Source organism: Grus americana, chromosome 10, assembly GCF_028858705.1.
Source record: "Grus americana isolate bGruAme1 chromosome 10, bGruAme1.mat, whole genome shotgun sequence".
Taxonomy (NCBI): Eukaryota; Metazoa; Chordata; class Aves; order Gruiformes; family Gruidae; genus Grus; species Grus americana.
Genome location: NC_072861.1, coordinates 21310918 through 21330744, shown reverse-complemented (window position 1 = coordinate 21330744; position 19827 = coordinate 21310918). Strand labels below are relative to the sequence as shown.

At 49.1% G+C, this 19827-nt stretch overlaps 1 protein-coding gene across 6 annotated transcripts in view; it reads left to right on the top strand.

Annotated features, from left to right (window-relative positions):
- Window positions 1-19827, top strand: part of IGDCC4 (immunoglobulin superfamily DCC subclass member 4) — a 100444-nt gene that overhangs the window by 56823 nt on the left and 23794 nt on the right. For 3 of the 6 annotated variants that reach the window (XM_054837218.1, XM_054837216.1, XM_054837220.1), the window contains 6 exons: window positions 11953-12087; window positions 14512-14667; window positions 15198-15608; window positions 16373-16537; window positions 17666-17803; window positions 19225-19398. In XM_054837218.1, coding sequence (XP_054693193.1) covers window positions 11953-12087; window positions 14512-14667; window positions 15198-15608; window positions 16373-16537; window positions 17666-17803; window positions 19225-19398 — 1179 coding nt within the window. The remainder of the gene's footprint in view (window positions 1-11952; window positions 12088-14511; window positions 14668-15197; window positions 15609-16372; window positions 16538-17665; window positions 17804-19224; window positions 19399-19827) is intronic. The other 3 variants (XM_054837221.1, XM_054837219.1, XM_054837217.1) reach the window with 2 other exon arrangements.

Below are 19827 nucleotides of genomic sequence, written 5' to 3'. Positions count from 1 at the left end.
ACTTTCACTCCATCTCCGTTTTACTGAGCCTAGCAATGCTAGTGATTTCAAGCACGCACGGAACAGGATTGAGACCACAGATTTTGGGTGAAACTTGTGAAGGGCTGGTGCAGACACGTGTCAGGCACCCACCCAAACACACAGCTCTCTCCTTGGCTGGAGTTCGTACGGGGCTAGCATGCATCACACCACTCACATTGCTGAGGAAAGCTTCTCTTAGCTCAAGTGTCAGCAGGCTGTTCCTGGGAGCCGCAGGGGGAGTTTCAGCTCAGCTGTCTGTGAAGTTTGGTGGGGCTATGATATGCCACGCTCCTGACAGCTCTAGCAGCCTGCGGTGACAGAGGGTTTGATACAAAATTCAGAGCCCTCACCTCCCATTAAGCAGAACAGCCAAGCCCAGGGTTGGCACTGAAGTGAGTGGCAACAGAGGTGTCAAGGATAATAGAGCAGAACAAGGGATGTACGGCTGGGAATAGGTGAGCTGTTTCCAGATCCTGAGGGGAAACCGGTCTCTCCCACACGGTGCATTGGCTGTGCATGATGTTTGGAGCTGTCAGATACGACCAGGCTGGTGTGTTACAGGCAACTCTGCCTCTGACTCCTGAAGACTAGGGATGGCTGGATTCAGGGATGGTTTGTGGTCCTTTGGTGTTCTCCACATGCATCTCTTATTAATCCAGATCTGCTGCGCTTTTGCAGTTTCTTGAAATAAGAGCTGATGTTTGGTAAGGGTTGGTCTGAAGCAGAGTTTGAGCGGCAGGCTTGATTCAGCTCTCCTCTTGAGAGTCTTTTGGTGGTGGTGTAACCCTGTGGTGCGTCAGCACATCTGCGCTACAGGGATCACACCTGGCCTCTCCCAGAGGGGACTGAGCAGGCCATGCCTCCACGACGAGGCTGGAAGGGAGCTAAGAATAGAGATCATAATTAGGTCACCAGATTGCGATGGGCTGCGGGACAGGAAGGTTGATGTGGTTGGGTTCCTGATGGCACTTGTTAATTATTAATTGTCTGTGTTACAGCAGAGCCTCAGTAGCTTTCTGAGGCTGGGGGCTAGCAGTGCCCTACAGTGCTTAGAGCATCCTAACAGCTGGAGTGAAGATGTTGCAAGTGTCCAGAGGCATAGCAAAGCTCATGGTCCTGTTGCTTTAGACATGGGACAGACGTATGGAGAAGGCTTTTCCCTGTCGCAAAGACCCACCAGTGTCAACGGGCCCGGTGGTGCTCAGGAACAAGAGTGGGGTGAGTTGGCCCAGATAATCGGGGAGGCTGAGTCAAGAGCTGAGCCATGCCGCTCTGAGCCCTCGCTTGGGTATCTCGGATGCCATGGATCGCTCGGAACACAGCTGGGAGTTTGTCTTCCATGACTGAGAGATGCTTTTGCCCAACTCTGTTTCCAGTGCAACCGAGGGGCAATGCCACATGGATCGTGGATGAGAGTGAGGAGCGGGAAAAGAGAAGGATGGGGTAAGGAGGGGGGGCAGGTGGTTGATACCAAACACCATGTCTTCAGGCACAGCCTTAGACAGATCGGGGCTCTCTGCAGCACTCAGCAAGTGTCCAGCTGAAGGGCTTTGACAGAGTCTGTGGATATCACTAATGATCTTTCCCCATGGAAAGCCAGCTTTCCTTCCAGACTTTTCCTAGAAAAACAGATTTGCATTGTACTGAGTTAATGCAGATGCATCCATCTGCTTTTAGTTCTTCCTTCCAAGTTGGCAGTCTTCATTTGCTGCCAGACTGTGTTACTGGAGCCTCCCAGCATGTTGTGTGTTCGAAGCGTAGCTTGTAGGAAGCATTCTGCGTACCTGGCATCAGGGAGACGACGCTACGAGGTGGCTTCCCATAATGTTTCTCTTTTCAAAGCCGTGCATGACAGTAATGCGAATGGCCATCGCTGGCAGACGGAATGGGGCAGAGCACAAGCCCCGGTCAAAAAGAAAGCAGGTTGTATCCTTCTGCACAGCCCGGGGCCTCCAGCCTGCTCCCTCTCTGCTGCTGTGAATTGCAAATAGATCTAGTGTTGCAAATAAATCTGAATTGCAAATAGATCTGATGAAATAGGTGTCAGCCCCTGGGAAACATCAGCCTCTCAGCAGAAGGAAGAAGTTACTGGAGTGAAATGGCTCCAGTCACTGAGACAAGGTGAGGTGACTGAGTAGGGAGGACTTTCAGGGCTCATGACCTGTGAACCGGGTTTTGTGTTCACCCTGTCTCTGTCTCACTTCTGTGCAAGAGGGAACAGAGTATCTTTACCTGGCTTACAGCTTTTTTCTTGGAGATTTCTCCTGCATCATCCTGGAAGGTGATGTGCTGGCCTGGGATAATGACAGAGCTGATGTAATGATCATTACACAGGTGTGGGAATGTTCCCACGGAATCCCAGAGGCTGGCAAGTGTAGGTCACCAGGAGTTAGCAGCAGAGACCAGGGGAGACTCTTGTGAACTGCTGGACCAGAGCCTGGCCCTACTGGGAAGCTGGGACATGGTCTTGGCTGGTCAGGGCTGAGGCACTGTGCTGGAGGCAGGCTGAAGGAGTGGACTGGAGCAGCACAGGTTGCATCAAGGATGGGGTCTGGCTGTGCCCTTGTGCTGCTGAGAACGACGTGTTGCTGTAGCATCAGTGTTGCCAGCTGTGGGACATGCCTGCTGTAGTGTGGTGGTTCCTGTTGCTGTGATAGCTTTGCAAAGCATCCTCCTGCAGCCCTCATCCTTCTTGTCTGTGTTCGTGGCAGCTGCTGGGGAATGGCTGGGGCTTGCAGTGCTTTAAGGGCTCAGCTTGAGTAACATAAGCTGTCTGGGTCTTAGGGTTGGGGCAGGGAGACTGCTCTGCCGTTCTCCAAACTGCTTCAGAGACACTGAGGTGCCTCTGCTTCTATCTTCACTTCTTGTGGTTGGCCTCTCATCTGATCTAGAGGCTTAACACTGCTGTACACTGAGTGACTTGCTTTTAAGGAGTTTGTTTGCACTAAGGTCTGTGAAAATGTGCCAAGAATGGTTAAAGGCTTGTTGATTAATAGTTATTATCTAAAATGGTGGCATTATCAGTGCTACTCCCACATGGTCCTTCTGGTAGGTCTTAGTGTCTGCTGTGCCCTAGGCTTGGGTTTCCTATTGCCTCTGTCATGTTCCAGCTCATGGTCTGCTGCTTCTGCCTCCCAGACACTCTCGGCGATGTATCTGCAGGCTTCTGAGGATTCAGATGTGTGGCCTGAGGTCTCCAACCCTTTGGCTAATTTGAGCCTCTGGCAGAAAAACCGAAGAGCCCTAATTCTCGTAAGAACCTGCAGCTCTCTGTGCAGTGGGGCAACAGGGCCGCGTGGTCGCGGCTTTCGGCACGGCACCTCCTGTTTATTTTGCCTAGCTCCTGCTCGGAGCGGGACAGATGTAGGCGCTTCCAAGCGCTCGCTGGGGAAGCGAGCAGGAATTCGTCGTGCAGTCTGGCTCCCATCCCTTTTGGCGTTGTATTGGGTTCATTTCCCCACAGCAGCCCTCAGTGCTGTGCTGTGGATCGGTAGCAGCAAGGCGTTGGTATCACACTGGTGTTTTGACCATTCCTGAGCAGCGCTGGCGCACATCAGGGATGTCTCTCCAACATTTCCCCCCCTCACCAGTAGCCTGAGGGTGGGCAAGATCTTGGGAGGGGACCCAGCCAGGACAGCTGACCCAGACTGACCAAAGGGATGTTCTGTTCCGTATGACCTCTGCTCAGCAATGAAAGCTAAGAGAAAGGAGGAGGAGGAGACGACATTCATTATTTACAACATTTGTCTTCTGGAGCAACCCCTACATGTACTGAAGCCCTGCTTCCTAGGAAGTGGCCAGACACCGCCTGCTGATGGGAGGTAGAGAATAAATCTTTGGGTTTTCCTGTGCTTCTGCGTGTGGCCTATTGCTTTTGCTTTATGAAACTGCCTTTATCTTGACCCACGAGGTTTTTTTCCTATTTTTTTTTTTCCCCTCCCTGTCCTGCAGAGGAGGGGAACGATAGAGCGGCTTGGTGGGCATGTGGTGTCCAGCCAAGGTCAACCCACCACAGGCGTGATGAAGAGCAGTTCCAAATGCACGTGCACAAACAAAGAGCCAATGTTGACAGCTTTACAGGAGGTGGAGTGGTGGGCAAAGCACACTCCAACTGCTTTGCAGCAGAGCTAAACATACCCTGGGCATGTAAAACTCTGTACCCTGAAGGATCAAGGGTTTGGGGGTCGGGGAAGAGCCCCCCAAAAATCTAAGGCAGTTCCTGGAAACCTTCCTCTTTCTTGGCTTCTGGTTACATATAGTTCAGGGTGTCAACTTATGGCTCAGCTAGTACATTAAAGGATTTAATTCCTGAGCTGAAATCTGTCAGCTGTGTAAAGAAGTCGAGGGGAATGAAAGAGGACTGAGTGCCTGATGGCCCCTCTGCCTGTCTGGACTGGGATCCGTGTGCTTCCCAGGCTTCCAGACACAGGACACAGAGCTGGGGAAAATGTTTAACAGGGTGTTTCTCTCAGACCAAGTGAGAAGCAGTTCCTAGAGCAGCTTCTCCTGCCACACTCGGCATGAACATGTTCCGTGGAGAGACCCCAGAAGCTGTGGCAGGTGCTGGTCTGAGGAGTGTGTCTAGGTGGTCAATGAACACTCCTCATCCAGACTAATTTATCTCCTTTTTAAAAAAAAAAAAATAATTAAATCATAGAGTGTATTTCATCTATTACATTCTTAAATTTGCATGTATGTATATGCAGACATTAAAGGAGCAGGTTTTGTGCCTGCTATTAGAAGTGTAGGTTGCACCGTGTATTTTGCAATCTGCTGACTTCTTTGGGGATTTTGTGATAGTAGTTTGAGACACAAGTGCTATATGTGGAGGTCTCTTAATAGGACTAAGAAAGCGATTGAACTTCTATGTTTTAATCATTTATGCATGTTTCTTTGTATGCTGCTTTAAAGATGACAAATAATGTGTAGCTGCTCTGCTGCAGCACTAACTTAGTAAGTAGGAAGAGAGACTCTGTCCCTATTCCAAAATGTGGAGATAAATTCTTCCCTGTCCAGCTTTTTAATTAAATCTTTGCATTGACAAATGCATAACTGCTTACAAAATGTTTTGAGGTTCTGAGGTAAAAAAGACAATACAAAACTGATTTACTGAGCTCATTTATGTTATTGGGCAGAAACCCCACCCCCCGTTATGCCAATACAGCGTCACTTGTGCAATAAAAGCCGGGTTCCTTTCAGCCCCCTTCCCAGGATGACTCGTGTGTGCACCCAGGCACGCTGCAGCTGCCTGGAAAGGGAAAGAAAGAGTTATTTCTACTGACGGAGGCTATGGGCACTGGTGCTGCCAGATTGCACTGGGACAACCTTTGCAGTCCCAGTACTCAAGCATGGTCCGTGCTGGAGTTTCTGCTGAGGCACCTGTATAAAAGCTCCTGCAAGTCTTGTGAACCAAAGCCCAATCCTCTGCATAGGAGGAGTTTTCAATGCTGAGAACCATCAAAGCAGTACCAAATGTTTGGTGAATTGAGTCCTTAATCTTGTAACCAAAAGTCATCCCTCCCCAACTTCAGTGATGGAAGAAAACAGAACTTGGATTCAGACTGCCACAGGGACTGGTATAGCAAAAGTGGGGTGGGGGAAAACAGGTAGAGGTAATTTCCGGAAAGGACGTGTGGTTGTGAGAGCTGTGTTTGGGGAGGAGGCAGTGTTTGACTTGTGATACTTTGGGGAGTCCTGAATCGTAGGCTGTTGGAAGGGCAGCATCCAACATCTCCAGCCACTTCTGACTGTCAGTGGTGCTGGTCCTCTCTTGGCTGCTTTGCTTTCCTGTTTGCAAAGCTGTGCATTGCTGCGTTCAGATGAGAGCAGTTACAAAAGAAGAAATGTTTGTTGCTACGCTTGCTCGGGTTTGAGATCTGACATTGTTTATGTTGCCCCCAAAGCAGATATGCCAGAGTGTTAGGATACAGTTAGGCAAGTGTCCTGCCTAGAGATTTTACATGCGAGTTATTTCCTGTCCTGGGTCTAGCCCAGAAGTAAAAATAAATTGTAGATAAATTTCCAGGACAGTGTAAAGGGAGGGGAAGGCAGGTGCGGAGGATGTTTTTTCTCCTCCATGGTTGCTGTCATCTTTCTCCCTGAACAGTCCAGGAGGTCTGTGAGTTGTCTGAGAAAAGAGAGTGAGCTAGGGAGTGGGAGTAGGACATGCTCTGCAAACACAGCGCCTGCATTTTTGAAGGTGTGTGCTTTGCAATGGGTAATTTGCTCCTTTATTGTCTGCAGAATAACAGCAGTGACAGCATTGACTTTCTCTAATGAACAGCTGCTCAGTGCTAGAATCTATTCCCGGAGGAGGCTCACAGGGATGAATAAGGTTTCATGCTCCTTCTCCGGAGAGGGTGAGAAAGTTCGCAGAACAGAAGATTGTTGCTTGATTGTTGGATATCTCCAAATCTTGGACTGCTGACAGCTGAGAGCTGAATGTGTCACCATGCAAGTCATGTTTAACCTTCCCGCACTCGTCAAGGCAGGGTGTTTATAGTGTCGGGAGAGAGGTGTTAGTTCCCGTCCAAGAAGTCATCCTCTTGTCACTGCAAACGACCGTCACAAATTGACTGAACAAAAAACATTTTCCTCCTGTTGCACTGCCTGAATTCTTTGCTGATGCTCTGCACTAACAAGAGCAGGGAGGCAGGAGAGGAGAGCTAATGAATTATGGATGCATTAGAGGCAGACCCAAGTTGTAAACTCTTAGAGTATGAAATCACTTGTGTATGTTATAACTCAAGCTATAACTTCAAATAAACAGTTTGAGCTTTGTCCCCAGCAGCTCCCCATGGTGCCTCCTTTCACATCCCCACTTACAGTTCCCCTTCACTTTGAAATGATACAGATTGGATTTTTAGAGGTTAGCGTGCTCGCTTGCTGTCTCAAGGTTCCCTGTGCTCCCCTCCCCATCTCCTTTTGGTTTTATACTACACTTGATCATAAGCGATTTGTTGTAGTTTCCCTGTGCCTGCCCAGTGCCTGGCCCTGGAACCAGCTCCGTGGGTATGACGCCCAGAGGTGCCCGTGAGAGCAATGCTATGAAAAAGTAGGGCCCCAAATTTGGCCTGACTTTCCAGTCTCATGATAGGAAAGTGGAAAAACGCATAAACTACGAAGTCTGCTGTAGTGAGTCGTTCATAAACAATAAAATCTGGGGGAATATTTTGAAATATTTCTGCAGATTATTGGTAAGTCTTGTTTCTTGCTCTGTGATGGCTCCCTTGCCGTCTCCCGGTGCAAACACAAGCACATGCACAGGCTGATGAACTGTGCAGGAAAAGAGCTGCTTCTGTAACTCAGTGCCCAGAGGATTTCTCTCAGCCCTAGTGCACTACTCTGAGTCATCCCAGAGCTGCGTTTGGCACCCTATGGGTATTTTTTTCAGTAAAAGAGGGTAAAATTGATCCATCTGACTCAGAAGGGCAAAAAGCCCACAAAGGCCATCAGTGACAGCGAGTTTTGATAGGAATCCATGGGTTGTGCCTTGGGCTGTGCAAAGCTTTTGCCTAGAGCAGCTTTGCTACTTGGAGAGACAAAACAAAGCTTGGGGGGAACGGGGGGGAAGAAATCTCAAAGCCAAAGTTTTAAATAGCAGCAGTGTGAAAGCTTTTAGTGCCACAGAACGGACAGTATGGCACGTGTGCATTCAGTGACCTGTTTTGTTTAGGCAGTGAAAGATGTCTTGGAAACTGCAGCTCTCTTTTTTCTTTCTTTCTTTTTTTTTTTTTTTTCCCTTTGGTTCTAACAATATTGTCTCTTGACCTGAAATTATCTTAATGGTAGTGGGGGCAAAAAACTCACGTTGATTTGACACTTTGATGTTCGTTGGAATCCCCTGTGCAGAGGTTTTCATGGTAAGCTTAGTTCTGTTCGTGGGAACTCTTCAAACCAAACGAAACCTTAGCAGTTTCATAGCAGTTAACCTGTGATCCGTCCTATCTGACCAGCTATTGAGATAGCAGGTGAAAAATATACTCTGAAAGGGGCTCAATTTAAAGAGGACCTTGACTTGTAGACTTGCTCTGACAGACCCACAGTGAAATACAAAGCTGGAGAGAAAAGCGTTTGTGTGTGCCAGAGGTGTATGGGGCATTCATCCATGCACACACCCAGGAATGTACTGGGAAAGCAAGCAGAACTGTTTGGGTTTCTAGTATAATTTCAGTAATAATCAGTGACAAACAGACATGGCATCTGGGCTACTATGTTTTCCCAATAGTTTTTCAAGGCTGAAACCAGAGTTTTGGTGGAGGGAGAAGGAAGCAGAAATGGATGTTTGAGCTACAGATCCCTGTGGCTGTTGCCGCTCTTGGTTGTCAGAGGGACCTTCAGTTGTGCCCTTGGATTTGACTGCCAGGGAGCCCCAATATCAGCTCTCTTTGTACCTTCTGCAGAGTAAGTATGGAGCCAGTCAGTAGCTAGTGGTCAGCCCTTCTGGTTCCCTGGCCACCAGCGAGCTCCTTGCTCTTTCCCTTCCTAGGCACCCAGGGATGGGCAGCACCAGAGAGAAGGGCAGCATGGGGTGAGGGTGGTGAAGCGTTTTGTTGGTCCTTCCCCAGCCAGGAGGAATTCAAGGCCCCGAGGAAAGGTGAAGCTATAGGCTGTGCCTTTACAGCAGCGCTTCATGGTGGCTCTGTTAAAAAAGGAGATTACAGAATCCTGCAATCCGGCTCCTGGGGCCGTTTCAGAGGGAGAGTTTGTGCAGCTCCTAAAGTCCCTCTCCTAGTGACTGACAGCGCTACAAGGCAGGTGTCGAGGGACCGAGTGATATGGGACAAGTGCCTTCGCGTGAAGTTTCTATAAGCTGTAAGGTGCCTTTGCCAGCCGGGACCTGGGGCCACGCACCTGAATGCAACAGGCAAGTGCTTAAGTCAGGTTTGAAGAGCTTTCTCTCTTCCTCTGCCCTAAGCTTGGTAGAGAAAGCTGCTTGGAAATCTGGCAGGGAATATATTGCCATCTGGCTGGTGTTATTTTTTTACTCTAGATTTATTTTTTTTCCCCCAGCACTGCAGAAAACAACAGCTTTATGCACACAGACACATTTCAGCCGTGCCCTGCCCAACAGGTAAAGAAGCTCACTCGTGTGGTAGACTGGAAGTCTGTCCCCATGTACTCCTGCTCCCAGGACCTGGGGTGCAGGCTGCTGCCCTCTTCATTTTCATCAAAAGCGGCTGTGGCCCCCAATGGGTAATGGGTCTCCAGGGTGGGCAGATGAGGCTCAGCGAGCCCTGCTCAGGGGGAGTGGGGCCTGAGCCTGTGGTCTGTGGAGATGTGCTGCCACGTCCAGGCATGTTGCCAGCCCCTCAGCACAGAGCAACTCCTCACCTGGCTCCTTTGCACCTCTTTCCCCAGCTCACTCTTAAAACCAACTTCATCACAACTTGTTGGGTTCTCCAGTGTCTTCCCAGCACTGTGGCCTTCCCTGTAATGGCTGCTATAAAAGCCTTTTCCTTTGCTTCTGCTGCTTTCTCATGTGGTTCTTTCCAAATCCTGGCTGGAAAGCTCCTTCTCCTTGTTCTTTCTCCGATGTTGCCTCATCCCTCTCTGCCGTATGGGGTAGAGGCCTCACATTAGCAATGTGCTGAGCAGCCTCACCCATCCAGCCGGGTCTCACTGGAGTCCCTGTGCTTGGTTGTTTTGCAGGAATCATGGATTGCTCATGGATTTCAGTGCTTTGTTGGACTGGAGCTGGAGTTAAAAGAAAGCTGCTGTTCCAGAGAGCCATGTGTTTCTCTGATCCTTCAGCTTACGTGCCTGTTGTGGAACCTCTTGTGCCTGATGTTACATTAAGCCCATTTTCTGTCTCAGTAGTTCTCAAGCCCAGCCTTGGTGCCACAGTTAAGACTGGCCAGGACTTTGATCTGTTTGTCAGTGAGGTCTCTGAATCCATAGTCTGATGCAGTTTCTTCTTGTCCCTATTCTGTCCCCCAAGTTGTCCTGCTGTGGCTGGATGTGATGGCTGTGAGGCTGAAAGTGTCTGTAGGCATGAACGACCTAACAGCTAACGTATGTGAATGTTGCAAAGCCCTGGCCAGCCCACACCATGCTGTAAGCACAAAAGGAGATTGCACGTGCCTGTGCACACCAGACCCTCTGTGTAGCATACTTGTTCCATGGGAAGGAGGATACTTGGCTTGGCTTTTCCTTCCTGCCCCATGGCAGCTCTTATTGCTGGTGTTTGCCCAGGGCTGGGGTTGCAGTTCAGTGTGGTCCAGCCATTGCCCCAGGTAGGAGACCACGGGCGCTCCTTGGTCTCTGCTTCCATCTGCTGGACAAGCGCTGGCTCCTGCTCTCTCCTGTTTTCCTTCAGTGCCTTGGAGATTTTACTAGCTCCTTTTAAACTGTGCTCACGTAATACTACAGATGGAAATCCCTTTCATGCACGTATGGACTGCAAGAAAATTTCAGTGTTGAACCAACTCTCTTTGGCAAGACTTCTGTGTGCTAGAGTAAATGGCAACAAGCCTGGAGATGGGCTGAGCGCAGCACGTTCGGTGCAGCGATGTGCAGCCTCTGGCCATGCAGGCAGGTCGGTGTGCTGAGGCCAAAGTTCCTCTGGTTTATACTCACAAGAAAGTCAGGCATGAGTGAGTGTTGCTTGGATGCCACGTGGATGGCCAGTGCGGGTCAGGCCAGAGGTTCAGTCATTGCAGTGCCATCTCCAAAAGTGACCACAGCAGATGCTAGAGGAAAGCATGTAAAAAAACTGGGCAGGGAGTATATGGTGCTTTCCTTGGACATCTCCCTCAGCATCTGACAGTCAAGGATGTGGGAACGTCTTGGGCTGGGGACTGCAGTGAGACTTCATATTTAACAGTCTCGGTAAATGTGTCCTCCATGAGCTTGTCTTGAACCTCTTGGTTTTTGAACTCTGCAGCATCTTGAGACAGTGAGTTTGTACTGTGCAAAAAGGTCCTGCTTTTATTTGTTTGAGACCTGCTGCCAACAACTTTCTCTGCTAGGTCATGGGAGCACCTGAAGCAGGCCTAAGAACTACTTGTACTACGTTTCTCCTCTGCAGTTATCTCTCCCTTCATGAGGACAACAACAAAAGTGTCCCTCGGGGTTAGATGTATTTGGGCGAGCTGGAAGAACAGGGTTGCTACTGTTGAGGGTCATGAACAGTCTGGTCTGCACAAGAGTGCTCTGGTTGTTTTCATCTGACAACAGAAATTTGGCCGCTGCAAAGGCATTTCCTTAACCTTCCCCTAACCTCTGCTCAGCAGTGGGCAGACACAGGCAAAAGGTTCATTTCAAGCAAAAAAATCCCCCTCCCATTCTCAAGACATTGTGCAATGCAGCCTGTAGATCTTCCTGTAAATGTTGCTTGATTTACATGTTGGCCGTTCATCTGCGCACGTATAAACTAAATAGTGCTCTCTCCTCCAGATGTGTAATGACTGATTTAGTCTTTGTGCCATCAGGTGAAGGCCTGGACGCAGAGATTTGACCTCCCTTTGTTGCAGTTTACAATACAGCGCCTCGATGTTAGAATTTCTTTAACCAAGTTTCTAGATTCTTTCTGAGCTGTTCAATGCCATGGCAAAGGGTGTGTTGTGTGGCTGTTGCTCTGAGGATAACGATGTCTTGTTTCATCTCATTAACAAACATCCATTTAGCAACAGTCAATGAAGGTGCTGGGTTGAAACTCTACTTATTTTCCATGTGAAAATCCTGAGACCAGTTTTCGCTAGGGTCGGCATGATTCGAGTAAATCTGCAGGGCACCCCTTTGTTCATTTCTTTAGCAAAAATAGTGTAGTCATGTAAAAGCAAGACCTGCATTTCTCTTCCAACTATGCATGGGTCGTTACCACACGTGAGACTACTCACAGCCAGGGTGTCTGGGCTCTACATTCTGTATTCTTCTAGGAACTTTGCAATTTGGAACGACAAACTTTTCTCTTTTGATTTTTGGCATTAGGTTCCCAGCCAGCAGGAGGAGATGTCACCATTGTCGCCGCACCGGAGAACACCACTGTGGTGGCCGGGGAGAGCGTGGTGATGGAGTGCATGGCGGCTGCTGATCCCACCCCCTTCGTCTCCTGGATACGACAGGGTGAGCATGAGGGACAGAATTAAGCTTTTGCTGTCAAGACACTTTATTTTTAAAATCTATTAAAAGATGGAAAAATCTGTGGGACAGTAAAGGTGCTTATTACATCGGTACCTTATGATGCAGGTGGTGTCACAGCATAAGGTGTCCTTGCGAAACTGGAATTACTAATTAAATCTAGGAGGTTACAAAGCATGCAGCTCACTTTATAGCTGTTTGACCTGTGAAATATAGGAAGTTCTAGTGCCTGCATGCCTTTTGATCTAAATTAGTTATCCTTATTGTATAAGCTTGAGCAGTGAAGGTCGTGAGATGGGGTCAGCTCTATGCCACTCCTCCAGGGACTCAGAGGTTAGTGGGAATTCTGTGGAATCTGCCACTGCATTGGAGAAATAACTTGTATTATCTCGCAGGATTATAAAACATGATAAGATCTGTTAATCATTGGAGTGGCTGGGAGTGTTTCTGGGAGGGTTTTATTCAAAAACCTTGCTGTGGTCAGATTGGTAATGGAAGGATCGAGAACATGCTTAGGTCTCATCAGAGGTGTACAAATGAGCCAGACCCAGGGCTGATAGCCCAAGACACGAATAGGATGCTGGTGTCACTTCACCAAGTGTCACACGCATCAGATGCATTTCAGAGGGTCTGACTGAAGACGTTTTCAGCTCAGGAGTCAAATCTCCCCCAGAAAAGGCTCACAGTCATTTTCATAAATCCGGGTCACGATTTAAGACTCCTCTCCCCTGTAACCATTTATTGTGGTTGGTCTTCAGCCCAGACTTGTCCACAGGCAGTGATTTTAGTGTATACAAATATTTCCTCTTCCCCACAAAAAAGGAGAAAAAAAAAATCTCAGAGGACACAGCTTTGGAAATCAAATCAGCAAGGATTAAACGTTCTGGCAGAAATGTTTCTTGTTTATCCTGTGCACTTCACAATTACAAATACTCAGCTTTCCCATGCTAGATCACTTACTCATTGTGTTACTGGGAGCTACTGATGCCCATAGTAGAGTAGATATTATCAGAGTTAATTATCACTATGAAAGCTTTTTGGATGGGGGCAAGGGGGGTAGGTTGGTGAAACAGTTCCTTGCCTGCTTTATTTTAAAGTGTTTGCTTGGTTCCCCTCTGCTTCCCAGTATGGACTCTTCAAATTAGAAAAGATGGATTAACTGTGCTAGCAGTTCTGTGTTATACAAGCATGTTTCTTTCCAAGACTTCGTTAGGGAGCAGGCTGGGTTACTGGATGATTAGTCATGTAGGTAACAGAGAGGATTGTACCTTCAAGGTTGCCAGTTTGGCTCTTGCCAGCCTTGGTGGTGTCAGCTAATTGTCACCATCTGGAGTCAGATTTTCAAACCAGTCCAGTGCAAATGGGGTGCACAGATTTTCTCGTCCTCTGAGCACACAGCCGCTTAACTGTGAGGCCATCTGAAGATCCCCAAAATGGATGGAGAGGGCAGAGGATCTGATCTCAGCTGCATTCCCTGCTGATGGTGCTAAGCAGGTACAGCTGCTCACAGTGAAGGTGGAGAGCCTGCTTCTGTCTCAAGATACAGGCTTAGCTGAATCTGTGAGAGGCTCGCCCACACTCATTCAGAGGTACCGATGCAATGGTCCCCATGTTTCTCACATCAGAGCTGTGCTGAGAGTAAGCAGTACTCAGCACCAGCCTACTGTCTTGTCCATGACGTGCTGAGGAGCCTAGGGCTATTTGAAGTTGTAGAAGGACGGCTCAGCTTCTGGCCTGCGGGCTGGAGCCACCTTTCCTCCTTCCCTACTCAGCAGTGCTGAGCATCTAGCCAGGAGAATGGGGAGAGGGCAGCTCAGGGCCCATATCTCTGACCAGAGCCCCAGGGAGAAACAGATGTCTTCCTGATACCTTACAGATCAGGAGCCAAGCTGGGGGCAAAGAGTGAATCGGGAAGCTCAGTACATTTGGGTTCGCCTCCAGGACCCAGAAAGGGAAGAACCCCTGAGTTGTTGGTAATTCAGTGCTCTCTGACATTTACATTAATGAGTGAGGGGAGGAGGTGTGTGTGTTTGTGCATGGGGGTCAGCAGGCAGATCCAGCAGCTTTTCCAAAATGTGTGTTAGCATAGCTTTCCCTTGAACGTGCTGTTCCTAGGAGGTCTCACTGCAGGCACACCCTAGGCATCAGAGACTATTTTAATCCAAAACAGAACTTTTTCAGTTATTACAGGCTAAACTACACCTTGGGCCAATGCTGGCTTGGGCTGGCTGATGAGTCAAGCACTGAGGAGTGTCCCATCAGGAATCCTCCTCTGGGCTGGGGTTTGGGATTTGGGGGTCTCTCTGCTCCCCAGCTGTAATCCTAGCTCTAGTAGATGTATTGTTTACAAGCCCTCCTAAAGGGCAACTTGGGGCTTCCTCCCACATTTGTGCACATTTCTTCCTGCAGATGGAAAGCCTGTTTCCACCGATGTGATTGTGCTGGGCCGGACAAATCTCCTCATTCCTTCCAGCCAGCCCCATCACTCAGGGGTGTACGTCTGCCGTGCTAACAAACCCCAGACCAGGCAGTTCGTTACAGCCGCAGCTGAGCTCCGGGTCCTTGGTGAGTAGAGAGCAGGATAAATGTTCCAGGTAAAAATGCTGGCCAGGTAGCTGTGGATTACCTGGACCAATGTCCAGGAGATCCCAAGAAACTGCATCTGTGGCCCGTGCTGGGTAACACGGGACCCAGGTTAGAGCCAGGAGGCCCTGGGTTGGGATGGCTCTCAGTGGGAGTGTCGCCTCTTTAATTTGGGGTTTAGTTCCTTGTATTTACTGAACCGTTTTATGCCTTATTCTTGTTCTCCAGGGTTTTTCCCCATGGAAATCTGTATCAGCAATTAACTTCCAGTATCGTGGAAGCCAGCAGGGAGAACAGCCTAGGATCAGGGAACGCAGCACATGATTGATACAGAATTTATTTTTCCTTTTGGACAGAGTCTAAATTAAGCCTCTAGAGTCTGCCTGGCAAATCCTATCTTGTAAGCAAAGCTGCTACTGAATAAAACATAGCACCGAGCGGGGAGGAGAAGGGATTTGCTTTGCTATCTTTTCCTCCTCCTTCCTGCATTAATTTGTCCTCTCTCCTCCCAGCTACACCCAGCATCTCCCAGGCTCCTGAAACCATCTCACGCACCCGAGCCAGCACAGCCCGGTTTGTCTGCAAGGCGGAGGGCGAGCCAGCCCCGACCATTCACTGGCTGAAGAACGGCGAGTCCATCCTCTCCAACGGGCGGGTGAAGGTCCAGAGCAGCGGGAGCCTTGTGATCAATCAGATCGGGTTGGAGGATGCCGGCTACTATCAGTGCGTGGCTGAGAACAGCCTGGGCATGGCTTGTGCCACTGCCAAGCTCTCAGTGATCGTGCGGGAGGGTTTGCCCAGCGCTCCCAAGAAGGTGTCAGCCGTGTCCCTCTCCAGCACCACAGTCCTTGTGTCCTGGGAGCGACCAGAGTACAACAGCGAGCAGATCATTGGCTTCTCGTTACATTACCAGCGGGCTGTGGGTACGTGTTATCTGCCTGTGCAACCTGCCTGTGCGACACAGCCGTGTTGCAGGTGCGAGACACAAGGCACACGTTGACTTTCTTCCCCAGCTAGTGACAAGTGTGAGGCAATTCCAGTTACTTTAGCCCTTTTTGTTGCAGATAAAGGAATTTTCTCTTGGAGTCAGCATCAGGCTGTGACAGTGCCTGTGGATCAGCTGACATATAGTAGCTTGTTGACCAGCAGTAGTGTGTCCGCGTAGCAGAGTTGTCTGGATTCTAGTGGGACCGGGCACTCCTGGAAATTTATTTCTGTTCTTTACTTTTTCCTCCAACACGTTGATTTTATATGCAAAGGGTGTGATTATTAATGGAGATATTAAACAGCTACATTGTGTACAGGGGTAATCACTAAATTATTCACATTCAGGATCTGAAGTGAGGCACTCGAGTCTCTTGGGGTCTGTCTTCCCAAGCAGCCAACAAGCCAATATTCTTGCTGAACTGTTGCCAGAACTCCTCTGAAAATTAAGCCAGTAACTTCAGCTGCCTTAGCATGAATTAAGAAGCTTGAGTCAAAATGGAGATGTTAACGTTGAGGTATTGAATGTTTCTGCCCAAAGAGTTCACATAAGAGATGGGTTTTGTGCAGGTGCTGGGGAAACTGGAGAAGACATAGTGATTTTTAAGGTGGATTTACACTATGGACCTTGTGGGCTGAGTGATTTTTCGAGGAGTGTCTTGGTAGTTCGCTGACCTTCTGATCAGTGTTTCCTTGGCTCTAGGAACAGATAACGTGGAATACCAGTTTGCTGTCAATAATGATACCACTGAGCTGCAAGTCAAGGACCTAGAACCCAATACCAACTATGTCTTCTACGTGGTCGCGTATTCTCAGCTGGGAGCCAGCCGGACATCCTCTTCCATTATTGTTCAGACCCTGGAGGACGGTGCGTTGAATTAGATGGGTACTGGTGCCTAAAACATGTTCTTGACCTGTTTCATGGTGAGCATTGAATATACTCTGGAGAATAGTATCAGCTCCTAGAAACCTAAACCTACTGCTCCTACAGCTTCTTCTCAAAAGCCCTTTTTAAAAAAACCCCAAACAACAGACCAACCAAAACCCAAGCACCCTGGTCTGATCCTCAGCTTGGGTGATGAAGAGCATGAAAATGACCTCACTGACACCAGGGCCCGTGAGAATCCTGTGGGAACTGCAGTCAGCTCCTCTGGGCTTTCACCTAGCTAATGTGATATTGCTCCAAACTTGACTCTGGGCCAGACTTGATTTTAACTCAGAAGACAGACATCTATTGCAATTTGTAGGGGTGGGAGCAGCCTGGAGGTTGGATCCCTTAAGAACCAGTAGTTTGTGTTGAATTTACCATTTATCACGTAGCATTTTGTGAGCAGTAAAGGCAGAGTGCCAGAAGGACAGCTGCCCGACAGGGAAGGACATGGACAGCTTTCAACAGACTGCAGGACAGAGGCAAGAAGCAATGGTTTTGGCAGACCTCGTGCAAGCCCCTGCTATGCTGCAGGGTGCATTATGTGCTTTCAGTACTCCTGACATAGTGAACTGCGTGGTCCCACATGTATCTGTCTGAAGCCAGAAAAGCTGAGTTGAAAGCACGATCGCTGCCTGCAGCACAGAGCTGTGATTCTCGAGGGAACGGGGATTCCCGGACTGAAGTCTGGATCTGTGAGCCGTTTCCTTTAGTATCTCCTTCATGCTCCACAGTACAGCATAGGCCCATTAGCTGCTCTGTGCTAACCTGCCCAGTTTGCGGTGGACATTTTGCTTCCCTGGGGAGCAGTGTGGTGTGGCCAGCAGGCTCTGAGCAGCCTGTTGAAGCTGCACAGCTCACCATCTCCCCTCCCCAGACACCCTGCCGATGATCCGAGCTGCTGAAGAGCTGTGGGGTATTGGTTCCTCCTGTGACAGACAGCATGTCACCAGCATCTGGGCAGGGCCAAGACCAGGTAGTGGCCTCCAGCCAACAGAGAGAGCTGGCAAAGATGTGTTGAGGTCTTGCCCCGGTCTTTGCTGACTTCCCATTGTTGCTTTTGTCCAGTTCCTAGTGCTGCCCCTCAACTGTCCCTGTCGAGCATGACTCCTGGCGACATCCGTGTGACATGGCTGCCTCCTCCTCCAGAGCTGAGTAACGGCAAGATAACGAAGTACAAGATCGACTACTGCACCCTCAAGGAAGGTGAGCGAAACACCGTTTGGGGGTTGTGTGTGTCTTCTGCTCCAGCAGTGTTAACAGCAGATCGTGTGGAGGGGAGGGGGTGCAAGGCTGAAAATGGAGGGACCCCTTTTTACTCAGGGGAGGAGAACAGCCCTCTTGTAGCCTGGCTCTGCCGGTGGTGGTCACAGCAGTGCCGGTGCCGTGCTACTTCACACCACGCCGAGGTGCCTGTTCCTGTGATTGTGGAGGAGCCCACGTCCCCAAGGGAATGGCCCGATGTTGCGTGTTTGTGCTGCCCCGTAAATGTCTGCATGAGCAACTGTTTGGTGCCATCTGTGCTGTGTGTGTTGGGGAATAGCTTTATGCTGGTTGGGTAAGAAGGGTAAATGCATTCGATTCCTTTAAGATGGAGCCTAATCAAAGTGATCCTTGTGGGAAAAAAAGCAAGTATCCTGGCCAGGCTGTGTTGCTCTGTTTCTGAGTTTTATCCTGTTTTATTTATATTGTCAGACACTCTAAGAAGCCTTCAGCAGGGATAGTAACGTTTCCCTATGCTGGATACGGCTGTTCCAATTCTGTGTGTGCTTGCTTTTCAAATCCTTCTGGGTATTTGCTCTGCAGCTTCTCACTTGCCAGGGTCATGATTTTTACTAAGAGAAAGATGGGGAGTGTGATGAAGTGCTGGACATGTTCCCACGTATTTGATCTGGATTAGTAGTCTGCACTGTGACTCCTGAGCCTGCCCGTGGCTCTGTGGCACTGTAAAACCTTGGAAACGTTTGCAGTCCAGGGATCACGCTCAGCAATACGCTGTTACATAGCAGGGACAGCGCTCCCAGCTGAGTTTACGCCAGGTGAAGCTGAAAAGCAAGACCTCTGCATTCACCAAAGAGGCAATGTGAATCTTCAGCAAGACCAATTAGTTGTTACAGTGAAAATCCCAGGCCACTCTTGGGTTAAATTTCCTGTTATCTCCCTTATGAACTTGGGCGGGCTGAAGAGGGAGCGATAAAACCTCAGTCTGGCGTGAGTGAAGGTGTGAATTTTGCAGAAAGCAGGGCTGCTGGACAGATCTGGTTCAAATTAAGGTGATGATTTAAATACAGCAAAGAGAAGTACGGGAACGTACCATCAGCTGTGCTCGTGTTCTGCCATTGTGTCAGCAGCAGCAGCAAGGTTTGACAGCTCTCCTCCAGGCAGGCTCAGTGGTGCTGACGGCAACCTGCAGTTTTGAATGTGGTGAAAGGGGTTGTCAGTCAGGATGTCGGCATTGCCCCATCTTTAGTTCTAGTTTTTTCTGGTGGCGTGAGATTGCACTGGGCACAGCCAAGCCAGCCCAGGGCATGCAGACCGCGTGGGGGTAGCTAGGCTTTTTCGCTGCTCAGTTGGATTTCCCTTTGACTGGGAAAACCATGTTTTCAATGGTGTTGCCTTGGTTCCAGCAGATCAGGTTACCTCCATTGAAGTGGGTGGAAATGAGACGCAAATCACTCTCTACTCGCTCCATCCCAACAAAGTGTACAAAGTTCGCATCGCAGCCAGCACCAGCGTGGGCTATGGGGCCCCTTCTGAGTGGACCCAGCATCGGACTCCTGACAGAGACAACCAGACGCATGGTAGGAGGCTGGGTGATGCCTGGGGTTTGGGGTGGAGTGTGAGGGCGTTGGGGAAGTTGAGGCATGATCAGAGATGTTTGCTTTCATGAGGGAATTATAACCGTTGGTTTTGGTACCCACCTTTATCTTTCTGTAGAGCAGCCCCTGTATGTCTTGCTGCTTGCCTGGTCCTCCCTCCATGCACAGCTGTGAAAATTCTTAAAAAAGAAAGAAACAAACAGAAAACCTAAACCCCGATGTTAGGACATTTGGGAGTGGATAGACAATTCTGCCAAACAGAGCTGAGCCCAGGCCAGACTCCAGCAGTGGTTAAAGATGGTGTTATCTCAGAAGACATTGAGAAGTTCCCATAGTGGCTTTGTGACATTGGTTTTTCTTGTATCACCCAGCTGGTAAAGTCAACAGTATAGCATAACTGTACCACTGTCA